We start from the raw sequence: 18444 nt of genomic DNA, 5'->3' as shown, positions 1-18444 counted from the left end.
ATATATATATATATATATATATATATATATGTCGTGCCGAATAGGCAGAACTTGCGATCTTGGCTTAAATAGCAACGCTCATCTTGCCATATAGGACAAGCGAAAATTTGTGTATGCAGTAATCTCGCCAAAATCATTCTCAACGTAACGAAAAAAATATATTTCACTGTGTTTGTTTAGTATTAAATTATTGTAAACAAATCTAAAATATATTTAGTTGGGTTAGGCTAAAATAAATTGTTCTTGTTATAATAAGGTTAGGTAAGTTTTCTAAGTTCATTTTGGTGTAAAATTATAAATTTTTAGAGTAACATTAATGAAAAAAAAATATATCTTTAAACGTATAAGAGAAAATTTTAGAAAGGACTTAATTTTAAATGAGTTCTTGCTAGACATTATATATATATATATATATATATATATATATATATATATATATAAATATATATATATATATATATATATATATATATATATATATATATGTATATATATCGTGCTGAATAGGCAGAACTTGCGATCTTTGCTTAAATAGCAACGCTCATCTTGCCATATAGGACAAGTGAAAATTTGTGTACGCAATAATTTCGCCAAAATCATTCTGAACCTAATGGAAAAAATATATTTGATTGTATTTGTTTAGTACTAAATTATTGTAAACGTATTTAAAATATATTTAGTTGGGTTAGGCTAAAATAAATTGTTCTTGTTATAATAAGGTTAGGTAAGTTTTCTAAGATTCTTTTGGTGCAAAATTAAAATTTTTTACATTAACATTAATGAAAAAAATATATCTTTAAACGTATAAGATAAAATTTCAGAAAGGACTTAATTTTAAATGAGTTCTTGCTAATAGACCAGCTTTACATATTCGGCAAGACATATGTATATATAACCATTCCAGACACCCAAAAATATTAAAAAAAAAAAAAAATTATAGAGAATAACAATAGTTTTGCATACAGAAAAGGGACTACTATATTCGAGGGTATATATATGTCGTGCCGAATATGTAAAATTTGCGATCTTGGCTTAAATAGCAAAGCTCATCTTGCCATATAGGACAAGCGAAAATTTGTGTATCCAATAATTTAGCAAAAATCATTCTGAACCTAACGAAAAAAATTTATTTCATTACGTTTGTTTAGTATTAAATGACTGTAAACGTATCTAAAATATATTTAGTTGGATTAGGTTAAAATAAATTACGCTTGTTATAATAAGGTTAGGTAAGTTTTCTAAGATTCTTCTGGTGGAAAATAATAAATTTTTACATCAACATTAATGAAAAAAATATATCTTTAAAATTATAAGATAAAAATTTAGAAAGGACTTAATTTTAAATGAGTTCTTGCTAATTGACCAGTTTTATATATTCGGCACGACACACACAGACACACGCACGCATGTATACCAGTAACACCGAGATATATATATATATATATATATATATATATATATATATATATATATATATATATATATATATATATATATATATATATATATATATATATATATATATATATATATATACTTTTATTTATTCTCATTTTTACCTATCAACCTCTGTTTTTCACTATGTATATGTAATAACATCAATTTACTTTTTGTCAACAGGTATTGAGAACAATTCCATGGGACAAGATTAAGATAAGTTTGCTCTGTATAGAATGTAATAAGACGCCTGGAGGCCGAAATACCTTGGTTAAGTATATGACTCAACAAAACTACGTCTTCATTGAGCATGTTGCAATTGATTGTTGGTTTGGTCATCCAGATTATCTTAACTTAGTTTTGCAAGGACAGGAAAATGTAAAACTTTTGAATTAGGGTCTTTATGCAAGTTCTTTCAAAATGCATTCACTTAAAATATTTTATTTTTAGGTTTGTACCTGAATTCAGTTTCCTCCATATATAAATATTTTAAGTTGGTGTTCACAGAAATATGATGAATAATGTTTTGTAAAAATGTGAAAACTAAGTCTTAATTTAATAATTTGTTACTTCTACCTATACAAGTAACACCGATATACCAGTAACACCGATATACCAGTAACACCGATATACAAGTAACACCGATATACCAGTAACACCGATATACGGTAAAACACCACGATTCTCGCCTCTAGAAACTGTATTTCCGTTTGTTTGCAATTTGCCCCTTTTGACCCTTAGGTCACCATCTATCGTGGCGTTGCAATATGGCCAGCCTTTACCGAACCACTGGTGGGTCAGTTCCCCTCTCACGCCTTAGGCCTCTTTTATTGGATGTCCGCTAATGCAATAGGTGACATCAAATGCAAACCCATGCTTGTTTATCCCTCAAATGATCCCCGTGCCTTAAAACAAAAAAAAAACCACTTTGCTGGTATTTGTCGGTCACTTCAGCCAACAAGGATGACAGAGGATTTATTTGTTGACTTGTCAAACATCATTTTATTCCTGAAGATATTTTATCTGCTCTGCATGAAATTCGCAGTCAAGTTTCTTCTGACACTTGATGTGTATCTGATTCCTCATTGCTTGTACTTCTGTTCTTTGATGTGCTTTCCCAAATATCTGTCTCTTCCATATGGAGTTTGTTGCACCCCACGTTGGAGGGGCGCTAACTTTTTTTTTTTTTTGTGGTGTTTTTCTCAGTAACTAAATTCCCGATTTTACCTGATATAATGTTGGCCCAGAAATAATGACCTTTTACACTTGCTGTTACACCATGATGCGAGGAGAGAGGGAAGTGTTACCATAAGAATTTCTTGAGATCATATACATAGGCTATCTAGCACTGTCTTCCTCAGAGACGAATTCATCCACAATATTATACTTTTTTACCTTAATACCAATCACACTTCCTTAATGATTGTAGGAGAAAAACTGACAAAATCATCCCTTGTACCCAATACTTATAAAAGATTCTTAGTATGTATAGCAGGATGAAAAATTTATCCTAATTATCAGAAATCATCGTTATGAGGACTGAGGGCGCTTAATCGGCACTCTTGGGAAATGTGTAAAATTAGGGAAGTATGATTGAGGTGTATAAATGGAAAGCAGAAATAAATAAATAGGATACAAATAACGTGCTAGAAATATCTAACCAAGACTGGACTTACAGCACTGGGCTCAGGGGGCGTTGTCTCCCGATATCCCTCTTCAGGAATAGTTGGAAAAATTTAGATATAGAAAGGATATAGGAAAGCACTTGTTTAGTAATAGAGTTGTGGATGAGTGGAACAAACTCCTAAGTGGTGTCACTGAAGCAGAATTCATGGGCAGCCTTAAAAATGATTTTGGCAGTGGGTGTGGGTGGGCAAGTGTGAGTTGGAGTTGCCTAACATGGGCTGGTTGACCTGCTGCAGTGCTCTTCGCTTCTTATGCTCTTGATAATTTTCATGCTCACCAAATACATCATTGATATAACTACTGGATCATGGAGTAATGTAGTCACTGAAGTGACTACATTACTCCATGATCCAATAGTTATATTGGATCATCACTCTGCAGAGTGATGCAGAAACTGCTTAAAGCAATGAATGACGAATCAGAGCCTGAGTTCTGGCATAAATTTAACATTGCAGACGTCTAACCCCACGTCAAAGATGTAAAAGATGAAGTTCCGAAATCAACAATATATGCTATCAGGAGAAAATTAAGGCTTTGTGTAGTGAATAATTTCACTGGCTTCCCTCTCCATTGAGGATCATTGGAGAGAGAAGCCAGCTAGGTGAGAACTTTGAATTCAAGTAGCCAGAAGACATTATTGAACTATTAGAGGAAGATGAAGAAAGTTTAGATGAAATGATGGCAGAGTTGAACTCCCAGATAGAAGGAACTCAGAGAGTTGAAGAGGATGAGAAAGAAGAACCTGCATAGAAACAGTTAATTAACACTTCAAAAGTTACCTGAGCCATTCCATGTTTCTGCTAACCTTACAGAATTTTTCACTGAAGAAGACTTAGAGACATCTAAAAGCATTGCTCTAAAACTGATGCCGGACCAAGCAATGATACCTTACCATAAGCTGAATAAAGTAGTGTTGGGTAAAACAGCAACAGATACTTGTGCTGTACCTCAGCCCATGAACCCCAGCCATCCACTTCAGCCAGCCAACCCCAGCCATCCACTTCAGCCAGCCAACCTTAGCCATCCACTTCAGCCAGCCAACCTTAGCCATCCACTTCAGCCAGCCAACCCCAGCCATCCATTTCAGCCAGCCAACCTTAGCCATCCACTTCAGCCAGCCAACCCCAGCCATCCATTTCAGCCAGCCAACCTTAGCCATCCACTTCAGCCAGCCAACCTTAGCCATCCACTTCAGCCAGCCAACCCCAGCCATCCACTTCAGCCAGCCAACCTTAGCCATCCACTTCAGCCAGCCAACCTTAGCCATCCATTTCAGCCAGCCAACCTTAGCCATCCACTTCAACCAGCCAACCTTAGCCATCCACTTCAGTCAGCCAACCTTAGCCATCCACTTCAGCCAGCCAACCTTAGACATCCACTTCAGCCAGCCAACCTTAGCCATCCACTTCAGCCAGCCAACCTTAGCCATCCACTTCAGCCAGCCAGCCTTAGCCATCCACTTCAGCCAGCCAACCTTAGCCATCCACTTCAGCCAGCCAACCTTAGCCATCCACTTCAACCAGCCAACCTTAGCCATCCACTTTAGCCAGCCAACCTTAGCCATCCACTTCAGCCAGCCAACCTTAGCCATCCACTTCAGCCAGCCAACCTTAGCCATCCACTTCAACCAGCCAACCTTAGCCATCCACTTCAGCCAGCCAACCTTAGCCATCCACTTCAGCCAGCCAACCTTAACCATCCACTTCAGCCAGCCAACCCCAGCCATCCACTACAACCTACGAACCCCAGCCCTTTACTTCATCCACCTCATCTTATGCCTTATCTTATGTCAAGCTACTTAAACAACAACAACCAGAATTTAAGAACATAATATTTAATATTACCTGGGACTACAAGAATAGGGATAATACGAGAAAAGTCTCCAATTTTCTTTCTGTCGATTATAATGGACTTAAGGAACACTTGTTTAATCTCGGCTGGAGTAATCTAGCTAATGATTTTATAATTACGATAAGGCACCTAAATTCCTGGGAACGGTTGAAGGTCCTTGATCTGTATTTCCTGGAACGCAGGCGAGAGAGATACATGATAATATACACTTGGAAGGTCCTGGAGGGATTAGTACCAAACCTGCACACGAAAATCACTCCCAGTGAAAGCAAAAGACTCGGTAGGAGATGCATCATTCCTCTGATGAAAAGCAGGGGGCGCCACAAATACACTGAGAGACAACACAATAGGTGTCTGGGGCCCAAGACTGTTCAACTGTCTCCCAGCATACAAAAGGATATTACCAATAGACCCTTGGCTGTCTTGAAGAAGGCACTGGACAGGCATCTAAAGTCAGTACCTGACCAACCGGGCTGTGGTTCATACATCAGTTTGCGTGCTGCCGGCAGTAACAGCCTGGTTGATGAGACCCTGTTCCACCATGAGGCCTGAACTCATACCGAGCCGCGGGGGCGTTCATCCCCGAAACTTTCTCCAGGTAAACTCCAGGTAAGCATTTGAGGCAGTAATCAGGAAGGGTTGTTGAGGTGGTTCAGACATGTAGAGAGAATGGAGCGAAACAGAGTGACTTCAAGAGTGTATCAGTCTGTAGTGAAAGGAAGGCGGGGTAGGGGTCGGCCTAGGAAAGGTTGGAGGGAGGGGGTAAAGGAGGTATTGTGTCCGAGGGGCTTGGACTTCCAGAAGGCATGCGTGAGCGTGTTTGATAGGAGTGAATGAAGACAAATAGTTTTTAATACTTGACGTGCTGTTGGAGTGTGAGCAAAGTAACATTTATGATTCAAGTTTGATGGACTGACCACATCGACTCAAGGTTGAGGGACTGATTACCTCATTCTCCTCCTGTTCTTCAAGATTCTCCTTTGTATGGACTGATGAAGCCACTGTGTGGCGAAACGTTTCCTCAATAAAGATACCCAAGAGTTGCACATGTGTCTAATTCATCAACATTTATGAAGGGGTTCAGGGAAACCGGCAGGCCGGACTTGAGTCCTTGAGATGGGAAGTACAGTGCCTGCCCTCTGAAGGAGGGGTGTTAATGTTGCAGTTTAAAAACTGTAGTGTAAAGCACCCTTCTGGCAAGACAGTGATGGAGTGAATGATAGTGAAAGTTTTTCTTTTTCGGGCCACCCTGCCTTGGTGGGAATCGGCCAGTGTGATAATGATAATAATAAATTATATTGTTTATGTGGATTTCAGTAAAGCCTTCAGCAGAATACGTCACAAAGGACTCTTAAGAGAAGTGGCAGCACATGGTATAGGAGGTAAAGTTCTAACATGGATCGAGGCACGGCTTACCAATAGAAAGCACTTTCCATTATTTGGGTCAAATCTGAATATGGTGTTCCACAAGGACCAGTTTTAGACCCAATATTGTTCATAATTTATATTAATGACCTTGATGAAGGAATTACAAGTGACATGAAAAAATTTGCTTATGATACAAATAGGCAGAATGTTTGATTCTGGGGAAGACACCAATAAACTCCTGGAGTTCATTGGTATCCTGCCACTTTTCAGTTCAAGACAAATTATTATCTTGGTCTGAAACGTGGCAGATGAAGTTCAGTGCGAACAAGTGTAAAGTCTAATCCTTTGGAAGTAACTAGTGATATGAGCAAATTCGGTGATGACACGAAGATAGGCAGGATAGGTGATTCAGATGAAGATGTCACTGAACTTCTGGAGCATTTTGACAAATTAAAGTCATTGTCAGAAAATGGTAGATGCAGTTCAGTGTAGATATATGCAAAGTCCTGAAGGTCGGGAATGTCCATAATCCTATTGCTTATAAACCAAATAATGTAAAACTTGGCCATACAGAATGAGTAAAGGACTTGGGAGTCATATTAAGCACAAACCTGAAACAAAGACAACAATGCCTAAGCGTTCGTAATACGGTAAACAGATTGTTGGGATTTACATAAGGCTCTACAAATCATTACAGCTATACAAATCACTAGTAAAGCCTCACTTAGGTTATGAAATACAGTTCTAGTCTCTGTATTACAGAATGAATATAAATTCATTAGAAAATATTCAGCAAAGAATGACAAAATTAATATATAGGATGAAAAATCTTCTTTAATCATCTTAAACATTCTAGTGATCTTAACCGCATTCGCAACATAAACGTCAAGAACAAGAAATTCTCTAGCCCAGTCGTAACATTCCTGCTCACTAAGGTACCTACTACACAAGCCATTAATCTCCTGCGAAGGAGAGTTGACGACTCCCTTGACCTTCCTAGCCAGCGATATCATCGAACTTCTAGAACTGTGTGTTGTCTTTACATGTTTCTCTATTGAAAATCACCTTTTTCAGCAGACTTTTCGACTACCCATGGTTCCCCACTTAGTGCCGTCCTGGCGAGCCTATACATGGAACATCTGGAAGCCTACCGATTTTCCTCTATTATTCCATCTTTGGTCACCTGGCTCCTGGTAGCCGAGCGATTTTCGTCTATTATTCCCACTTAGGTCACTTGACTTCGTTATGCAGTCTTATCGCTTCAGCGTTCAAGGTCTCCAACACAAGCTCAACCTGGTTGATCCCTTAATCACACTAGAAGAAAAAGTGGACAACACTTTTCCTTTTCTTGACGTTCTTCTGTGCAAAGCTGACAAAGAGCTTCGTTTTGAAGTCTATCAAAAACCTACCAACCAACATGGTCTTCTCCACTTCTACTCTCACATCACACCAAAACCAAACGTGGTGTAATTATAGACTTTTTCCTTCGTGCTCTCCAAATCTGTAACAATGATTTCTTTGAGGAAGAATGTTCTCCCATCGAGCAAATATTTTCTAAACTTCAATGTCCTTGTCACTTCATTAGAGACTGCACACGCCTTGCATATAACATATTTAACTTACCCAAGGAAGACACTGCCTAGAGGAGATACGTAGTTCTCACCACAAACTCCGTTACCATACACGTTTCCATCATCTCTATTATTTCATTACAAGTGTCTACCTCTACATCCATCACCATCTAGTACATCACCAGTAACAATAGACAGGAAAATGTTCAATTCTCTGCAGGGGTATACACAATCCCTTGCAATAATTACAACCAATTATACTTGAGCGAAACATCAAGAGACCTCTATCACGTGTTGCAGAACACTATCACTCAGGCAGATCAGACGATTTAAATAACCCCTGCGTTCAAAACCGAAATTTCCACAGCCATTTAGTCACCTACAAACAAAAGAGTTATCGCCAGAGAAGAAAACACTCAGTAGTGCAAAATCTTGGAACCATCACTTATCTGTATATCTAACAGTTTTAATCGGAACAACAGTTTCTATAACACAGCTGAATCGCTTCCCAAGAAACTTCTTCATCGTTATCCTACATAACTACATACTTCCTAACATCCCTGTAATTCTTTTGAGTCTTGAACTTCCAACTGTGACCCCTTGTTGCTGGAACATTCTCTCTCTCTCCACCTTGTCAATTCCTCTCAGTATTTTATATGTAGTTATCATATCCCCCCTATCCCTCCTGTCCTCCAGTGTCGTCAGGTCGATTTCCCATAACCTCTCCTTGTAGGGCATACCCCATAGGTCTGAGACTAGTTTTGTTGCAAACCTTTGCACTTTCTCTAGTTTCCTCACGTGCTTGGCTAGATGTGGGTACCAAACTGATGCCGCATACTCCAATATGAGCCTAACGTACACAGTGTACAGGGTCTTGAACGATTCCTTATTAAGATGGTGGAATGCTGTTCTTAGGTTTGCTAGGCGCCCGCATGCTGCAGCAGTTATTTGGTTGATGTACACCTCAGGAGATGTGCCTGGTGTTATACTCACCCCAAGATCTTCTTCCTTGAGTGAGGTTCGTAGTCTTTGGCCCCCTCGACTGTACTCCGTCTGCGGTCTTCTTTGCCCTTCCCCAATCTTCATGACTTTGCACTTGGTGAGGTTGAACTCCAGGAGCCAATTGCTGGACCAGGCGTATAGCCTGTCCAGATCCCTTTGTAGTTCTTCCTGGTCCTCGTCCGATTGAATTCTCATCAACTTCACATCATCTGCAAACAGGGACACTTTGGAGTCTATTCCTTCCGTCGTGTTGTTCACAAATACCAGAAACAACACCGGTCCTAAGACTGACCCCTGTGGAACCCGTAGCCGTCACAGGCGCCCACTCTGACACCTCGCCTCGTACCATGACTCGCTGCTGTCTTCCTGTGTGTGTGTGTGTCTGAGAGAGAGAGAGAGAGAGAAAGAGAGAGAGAGAGAGAGAGAGAGAGAGAGAGAGAGAGAGAGAGAGAGAGAGAGAGAGAGAGAGAGAGAGAGAGAGAGAGAGAGAGAGAGAGAGAGAGAGAGTTTGTGTGTGTGCTCAGATTATGTTTTCAGTGCGGGTCACTGATGGTATAGTTGTGTGTTAGATGGGAGTAACTTGCAGAATAGTTGTATGGAGATTTTGTTTGAAAATTAAGAAAGTCACAATACGGGAAGTTTTTTTTTAACATGTAATAAGTAACAGTTCATGTGTAGTGTGTTTATATTTCATATTTTGTGGAGTGAAAGAAGTTAGAATGTTGTGGTTGTTGTCAGAGGAGTGATCACCAAGTCAACTGCTGCTGGTCTCAAAATTAAGCTAATTTTTTCCAGTTTCAGCTCTTGTTGGTTACTTCTTAGGTGTAATTCTGCTCTCAGTAGTAGCTTCGCCAGGGCCACTTTGGCTTCCATCAGGGCAAACCGCTTAGCTAAAGAAAAAAAAAATTATGGAATGGGCTGGATGGGGTACAGAAATTTTTTTTTTTTACAATTAGTATAGGGAAAATTACGATAAAAAAAATATTCTTAAATAAAAATAAGTTATATCAAATACCTATGCAGTTCCTGGGCCCCATCCCAAAGGGCATGTGAGTATAACTGATGATCTTGCCCTTGTTCTCTGGCATGAAGCGATCTGGATGAAACATCTCCGGCTCTGACCAGTAGCGAGAGTCACGGTGCAGACTCCAGAATGGGATGATCACTATGTCACCAGGATGCAGAATCACTTTAGTTCCAGGTATTCTGTTATGGTAATATTTTTCTTTTATTTGGTGGTAGGAAATTACATTCAATTTAACATAAAATTTTACAGATAACCTTGTGCCACTTAATTGAGACAATAATGCTTATAACAGTGATTGTTACAAGTAGTGTTGAAGGAAAGTTATGAGATATTTAGGCTACACTATTATTGTATATCAATGGTATTTATCACTGACAAGATAATGAAATAGACACATGTGCAGCATCTAGGACTCTGTACATGTTTCGTTATCCAGTGGCTTTATTAATACAGTATATGGACATAATATGAAGACTATAGAAATATATTCAGCAAACAGTGGAAGATGAGGTACTCAGTCCCTCAGCCTAGGATTTGGCGAAGAGCACCGTAGTCGTGAAGAATCTGAAGCACAGGCAAGGTTAGATGGCGCTAATATACTGAAATCAAGTGGAGAAGGACGGGTGGCAGACTAAGACATTGTCACTGGTAGGCGGGATTTCCCAGTGGAAGTAGGTCCTACCCTAGGAGTAAGTCAGCAGTAGTAAATATTGTGGATATATCCTCTGAACCAAGATTCCATGATATTGCAGTGTCTGTCACGTTGTACATGAATGGTATGCAATACCGACAAGATGAAAATTAGAAACCTGTGCAACATCTGGGTATTTTTATTGTAGACGTTTCACCAACCAGTGGCTTTATCTATACAAATTCAAGGTCATATTTATATCAGTACAAATTCAGAGGACATATCCACAACCTTCTTTACTACTACTGACCCATCCCTCGGGTATGGCCTACTTCCACGGGGAAATCCTGCCTACCAGTGACGATGCCTTCGTCGACTGCATCTCTTCTGATTCCATTACATACGCACCAATCTTACTGCCTGTGCTTCATATTCTTCAAGGCTACGGTATTCATCACTTGCTCTTAGGCAGAGGAACTGATTACCTTATCTTCCACTGTCTGCTGTATATATTTCTGCAGTCTTCATTAAAAGCCACTGGATGGCGAAACATCTATAGTAAAAGACACCCAGCTGTTACACATGTGTCTAATTGATCAACACTAGCATTGAATGTCATGTGAAAGCGAGAATATTAGTTATTAACTAATTTGTATCAGAGAAGTGTTACTGGTTTTTTAGATGACCTTTATTCAGTCTCTTCCAAAATTTGTTCCTAATTTGTTTAGTTACTCTCATCACCTTGCTCTTCCCTAAGTGTCATCAGCAAAAAGCACATGATTAAACTCCCATTTTGTGGTAGAATCTTTATCTTCCAATCCCGAACCTAACCCAGACACCCCTTCATTCACTTCTCTTACAAACCCATCTATAAATATACTGAGCACCCATGGTGACATCACGCATCCCTGCCTAAGGACTGCTTTTACTGGAAAATGATCTCCCTCCCTCCGGCATACCCTAACCTGAGCCTTACTATCGTAAGAACTCTTAACTCCTTAATGTAACCTTCCACGTCTTCCATAAAACATTTGTCAGATTCCTACCCTCTCTACTCTCTCATGTCTTTTCCAAATCCATAAATACGTATTACACTTAATTCCTTCAAAAATAACTATCTATCTATCTATCTATATATATATATATATATATATATATATATATATATATATATATATATATATATATATATATATATATATATATATATATATATATATATATATATATCTTTCTTTCAACACACTGGCTGTGTCCCACCGAGGCGGGGTGGCCCAAAAGGAAAAACGAAAGTTTCTCCTTTTACATTTAGTAATATATACAGGAGAAGGGGTTACTAGCCCCTTGCTCCCGGCATTTTAGTCGCCCCTTGCAACACGCATGGCTTATGGAGGAAGAATTCTGTTCCACTTCCCCATGGAGATAAGAGGAAATAAACAAGATCAAGAACTAGAAAGATAATAGAAGAAAACCCAGAGGGGTGTGCATATATATGCTTGTACATTTATGTGTAGTGTGACCTAAGTGTAAGTAGAAGTAGCAAGACGTACCTAAAATCTTGCATGTGTAAGAGACAAAAAAAAGACACCAGCAATCCTACCATCGTGTAAAGCAATTACAGGCTTCAGTTTTACACTCACCTGGCAGGACGGTAGTACCTCCCTGGGTGGTTGCTGTCTACCAACCTACTACCTATAATATATATATATATATATATATATATATATATATATATATATATATATATATATATATATATATATATATATATATATATACATATATATATATATATATGTATTTATATATATATAATATATATATGTATGTATATATATATATATATATATATATATATATATATATATATATATATATATATATATATATATATATATATATATATATATATATATATATATATATATATATATATATATATATATATATATATATACATATATATATATATATATATATATATATATATATATATATATATATATACATATATATATATATATATATATATATATATATATATATATATATATATATATATATATATATATATATGTCGTGCCGAATATGTAGAACTGGTCAATTAGCAAGAACTCATTTAAAATTAAGTCATTTCTAAAATTTTCTTTTATACGTTTAAAGATATATTTTTTCATCAAAGTTAATGTAAAAATTTATAATTTTGGACCAAAAGAATCTTAGAAAACATACCTAACCTTATTATAACAAGAACAATTTATTTTAGCCTAACCCAACTAAATATATTTTAGATTTGTTTACAATAATTTAATACTAAACAAACACAGTGAAATATATATTTTTCGTTAGGTTCAGAATGATTTTGGCGAAATTATTGCATACACAAATTTTCACTTGTCCTATATGGAAAGATGAGCGTTGCTATTTAAGCCAAGATAGCAAGTTCTGCCTATTCGGCACGATATATATATATATATATATATATATATATATATATATATATATATATATATATATATATATATATATATATATATATATATATATATATATATATATCTATATATATATATACATATATATATTTTTATTATCACACAGGCCGATTCCCACCAAGGCAGGGTGGCCCGAAAAAGAAAAACTTTCACCATCATTCACTCCATCACTGTCTTGCCAGAAGGGTGCTTTACACTACAGTTTTTAAACTGCAACATTAACACCCCTCCTTCAGAGTGCAGGCACTGTACTTCCCATCTCCAGGACTCAAGTCCGGCCTGCCGGTTCCCCTGAATCCCTTCATAAATGTTACTTTGCTCACACTCCAACAACACGTCAAGTATTAAAAACCACTTGTCTCCATTCACTCCTATCAAACACGCTCACGCATGCCTGCTGGAAGTCAAAGCCCCTCGCACACAAAACCTCCTTTACCCCCTCCCTCCAACCTTTCCTAGGCCGACCCCTACCCCGCCTTCCTTCCACTACAGACTGATACACTCTTGAAATCATTCTGTTTCGCTCCATTCTCTCTACATGTCCGAACCACCTCAACAACCCTTCCTCAGCCCTCTGGACAACAGTTTTGGTAATCCCGCACCTCCTCCTAACTTCCAAACTACGAATTCTCTGCATTATATTCACACCACACATTGCCCTCAGACATGACATCTCCACTGCCTCCAGCCTTCTCCTCGCTGCAACATTCATCACCCACGCTTCACACCCATATAAGAGCGTTGGTAAAACTATACTCTCATACATTCCCCTCTTTGCCTTCAAGGACAAAGTTCTTTGTCTCCACAGACTCCTAAGTGCACCACTCACTCTTTTTCCCTCATCAATTCTATGATTCACCTCATCTTTCATAGACCCATCCGCTGACACGTCCACTCCCAAATATCTGAATACGTTCACCTCCTCCATACTCTCTCCCTCCAATCTGATATCCAATCTTTCATCACCTAATCTTTTTGTTATCCTCATAACCTTACTCTTTCCTGTATTCACCTTTAATTTTCTTCTTTTGCACACCCTACCAAATTCATCCACCAATCTCTGCAACTTCTCTTCAGAATCTCCCAAGAGCACAGTGTCATCAGCAAAGAGCAGCTGTGACAACTCCCACTTTGTGTGTGATTCTTTATCTTTTAACTCCACGCCTCTTGCCAAGACCCTCGCATTTACTTCTCTTACAACCCCATCTATAAATATATTAAACAACCATGGTGACATCACACATCCTTGTCTAAGGCCTACTTTTACTGGGAAAAAAATTCCCTCTTTCCTACATACTCTAACTTGAGCCTCACTATCCTCGTAAAAACTCTTCACTGCTTTCAGTAACCTACCTCCTACACCATACACTTGCAACATCTGCCACATTGCCCCCCTATCCACCCTGTCATACGCCTTTTCCAAATCCATAAATGCCACAAAGACCTCTTTAGCCTTATCTAAATACTGTTCACTTATATGTTTCACTTTAAACACCTGGTCCACACAACCCCTACCTTTCCTAAAGCCTCCTTGTTCATCTGCTATCCTATTCTCCGTCTTACTCTTAATTCTATCAATTATAACTCTACCATACACTTTACCAGGTATACTCAACAGACTTATCCCCCTATAATTTTTGCACTCTCTTTTGTCCCCTTTGCCTTTATACAAAGGAACTATGCATGCTCTCTGCCAATCCCTAGGTACCTTACCCTCTTCCATACATTTATTAAATAATTGCACCAACCACTCCAAAACTATATCCCCACCTGCTTTTAACATTTCCATCTTTATCCCATCAATCCCGGCTGCCTTACCCCCTTTCATTTTACCTACTGCCTCACGAACTTCCCCCACACTCACAACTGGCTCTTCCTCACTCCTACAAGATGTTATTCCTCCTTGCCCTATACACGAAATCACAGCTTCCCTATCTTCATCAACATTTAACAATTCCTCAAAATATTCCCTCCATCTTCCCAATACCTCTAACTCTCCATTTAATAACTCTCCTCTCCTATTTTTAACTGACAAATCCATTTGTTCTCTAGGCTTTCTTAACTTGTTAATCTCACTCCAAAACTTTTTCTTATTTTCAACAAAATTTGTTGATAACATCTCACCCACTCTCTCATTTGCTCTCTTTTTACATTGCTTCACCACTCTCTTAACCTCTCTTTTTCTCCATATACTCTTCCCTCCTTGCATCACTTCTACTTTGTAAAAACTTCTCATATGCTAACTTTTTCTCCCTTACTACTCTCTTTACATCATCATTCCACCAATCGCTCCTCTTCCCTCCTGCACCCACTTTCCTGTAACCACAAACTTTTGCTGAACACTCTAACACTACATTTTTAAACCTACCCCATACCTCTTCGACCCCATTGCCTATGCTCTCATTAGCCCATCTATCCTCCAATAGCTGTTTATATCTTACCCTAACTGCCTCCTCTTTTAGTTTATAAACCTTCACCTCTCTCTTCCCTGATGCTTCTATTCTCCTTGTATCCCATCTACCTTTTACTCTCAGTGTAGCTACAACTAGAAAGTGATCTGATATATCTGTGGCCCCTCTATAAACATGTACATCCTGTACATCTCAGATACTCCAGATTTAATCCCATTTATTTCCCCCCACTGAAACTGTCCTACCCCCTTCAGCTTTGTTTCGCTTAGGGCCAGGACATCCAACTTCTTTTCATTCATAACATCAGCAATCATCTGTTTCTTGTCATCCGCACTACATCCACGCACATTTAAGCTTCCCAGTTTTATAAAGTTTTTCTTCTTCTCTTTTTTAGTGAATGTCTACAGGAGAAGGGGTTACTAGCCCATTGCTCCCGGCATTTTAGTCGCCTCATACGACACGCATGGCTTACGGAGGAAAGATTCTTTTCCACCTCCCCATGGACAATAGAAGAAATAAAGAAGAACAAGAGCTATTTAGAAAAAGGAGAAAAACCTAGATGTATGTATATATATATATGCATGTGCGTGTCTGTGAAGTGTTACCAAAGTGTAAGTAGGAGTAGCAAGATATCCCTGTTATCTAGCGTGTTTATGAGACAGAAAAAGAAACCAGCAATCCTACCATCATGCAAAACAGTTACAGGTTTTTGTTTCACAGTCATCTGGCAGGACGGTAGTACTTCCCTGGGTGGTTGCTGTCTACCAACCTACTACTCGATATATATATATATATATATATATATATATATATATATATATATATATATATATATATATATATATATATATATATATATATATATATATATATATGAAGGGATTCAGGGAAACCGGCAGGCCGGACTTGAGTCCTGGAGATGGGAAGTACAGTGCCTGCACTCTGAAGGAAGGGTGTTAATGTTGCAGTTTAAAAACTGTAGTGTAAAGCACCCTTCTGGCAAGACAGTGATGGAGTGAATGATGGTGAAAGTTTTTCTTTTTCGGGCCACCCTGCCTTGGTGGGAATCGGCCAGTGTGATAATAAATAAATAAATATATATATATATATATATATATATATATATATATATATATATATATATATATATAAATATATATATATATATATATATATATATATATATATATATATATATATATATATATATATATATATATATATATATATATATATATATATATATATATATATATGCAAAACAACCTCTCTGAAAGAATAGAGAAATTCCAATGTGATAATGTGAGTAGTCACGAAAGCGCTTGGAATTTCTCTATTCTTTCAGAGTGGTTGTTTTGCATATTCTGAAATCACCTGTTTACTGTGATCTTATTGCATATATATATATATATATATATATATATATATATATATATATATATATATATATATATATATATATATATATATTAAGCAAATATCGCAAACCAAGCGATACAAGATGTAATCAAGACATCATCAGGAGCTTGCAAAATTGCAGAAAAGAGGAGTCCAAGCAAATAACATTTCCAACGGGCCGCCTTTACCGGAGTGAGGGAGGGAGACAGGAGAGGATACCAGAAGTGCTCACATGCACAACAGTGCCCAAAGCCAAATAGATGAATATTATAGCATTCGAAAAAATCCCACAAGCATTGATATTGTAATAGCATACACGAAATTTACGTGGCAATGATCAAAAATTCGGTCGTATAATTCTATGACATCAATAACTTTAATTATATAAATATATTGTCAGTGATATAGAAGTCACCGGCAATTATATCCTCCCAGGACAACGTGTCCCTTTAAATTACAAGAAAACACAGTATCTTATATGGGGGGAGACTTCTAAAAAGTTATGTGAAGGAAATGGAGCTCATTAAAATAAACTCATTAAAGGGGGGAGGCATCTACAATAACAGAAAAGCCGGCCACAGGTATTCATCTCACAAAATTGTGAGGCAAACTCTTGTTCATCCTTCAGGAACTGCAGGAAAAATATATGGCCCCTAATTTCTTGGTGAGGCACTACAGTTAAGATAGTCTGATGCATTCGTATAAGAGCTCAGTTTTAAACTGTGTATTATTACATCAACTAAAAACGCATCTAAATTGAGCAGCCCATCATTGATATTTTATAATGACTGCCCATTATGCTTAAAAATTGTCGATTCTACAACATTCCTTTCAAGCCAGGAGGAACAAGGGAAGATGACTCTTGTTTCCCGCCAATTTGCTGGGTTATTAAAAGCTCTAAAATGGTTGAAAATCGAGTTTGTTTCCTGTACTATACGTATCAGTAACGATACTGGGACATTCTCACTTCCAATGATCTTCCAGTTTGTCCCAAATGGGAGAGACTGCAACCATTGCAACCAACTCTGTAGACGCCACCAACACGTTGTTGGGGTGCATTCTTTATCAGGATGCTTCTAACAGTCTGTGAATTTTTAAATACTACTTGTATATTAATTCTTCTAAGAGCATTCGGCAGGATAGATAAATTCTCGTTATATGGGAGGACCAGCACATTCTTGGTCTGAGGTGTTATCCTAGATTCTGTTCTTTAATAAGTTTTGTTAGTTGCCAATAAGGCAGATTCCATTAACACTTTTGGCTATCGCAGTTTCATACCAATGTCAAATATTTTCCTAATTTCTTCATCTAGGAAGTCCGGACTGCACACTCCATAGGCTCTCAAAAACATAGTAAGAAATGCACTATTTTTGACTTTGGACTCATGGTTGGAATAAGAGTGAATATATGGACACACATTGGTGACCTTCCTATATACTGTACACTAAACTTTATATCAACCCAGTGTACCAACACGTCTAAGAATGGAAGTTTACAGTCCACCTCTTTTTCCGCGGTGAATTTTATAGATAGGATTACAGTGTTAAGTCTTGGTAAAAATGTATTC

General features: G+C 37.7%; 1 protein-coding gene across 2 annotated transcripts in view; it reads right to left on the bottom strand.

Annotated features, from left to right (window-relative positions):
* Positions 1–1822: 1822 nt before the first annotated feature.
* LOC128703650 (cytochrome P450 3A21-like) overlaps positions 1823–18444 on the bottom strand; it is a gene marked incomplete at its 5' end in the record, with an annotated part of 79214 nt that continues 62592 nt past the window's right edge. For both annotated transcript variants that reach the window (XM_070086885.1, XM_070086884.1), the window contains 2 exon segments: positions 1823–9805; positions 9931–10121. In XM_070086885.1, the coding sequence (XP_069942986.1) occupies positions 9630–9805; positions 9931–10121 (367 nt within the window).

The sequence above is a fragment of the Cherax quadricarinatus genome, chromosome 20, assembly GCF_038502225.1.
Source record: "Cherax quadricarinatus isolate ZL_2023a chromosome 20, ASM3850222v1, whole genome shotgun sequence".
NCBI classification, from domain to species: Eukaryota; Metazoa; Arthropoda; class Malacostraca; order Decapoda; family Parastacidae; genus Cherax; species Cherax quadricarinatus.
Note: the sequence above shows the minus strand (reverse complement) of the source record. Positions and strands in the feature narration are given on the sequence as shown.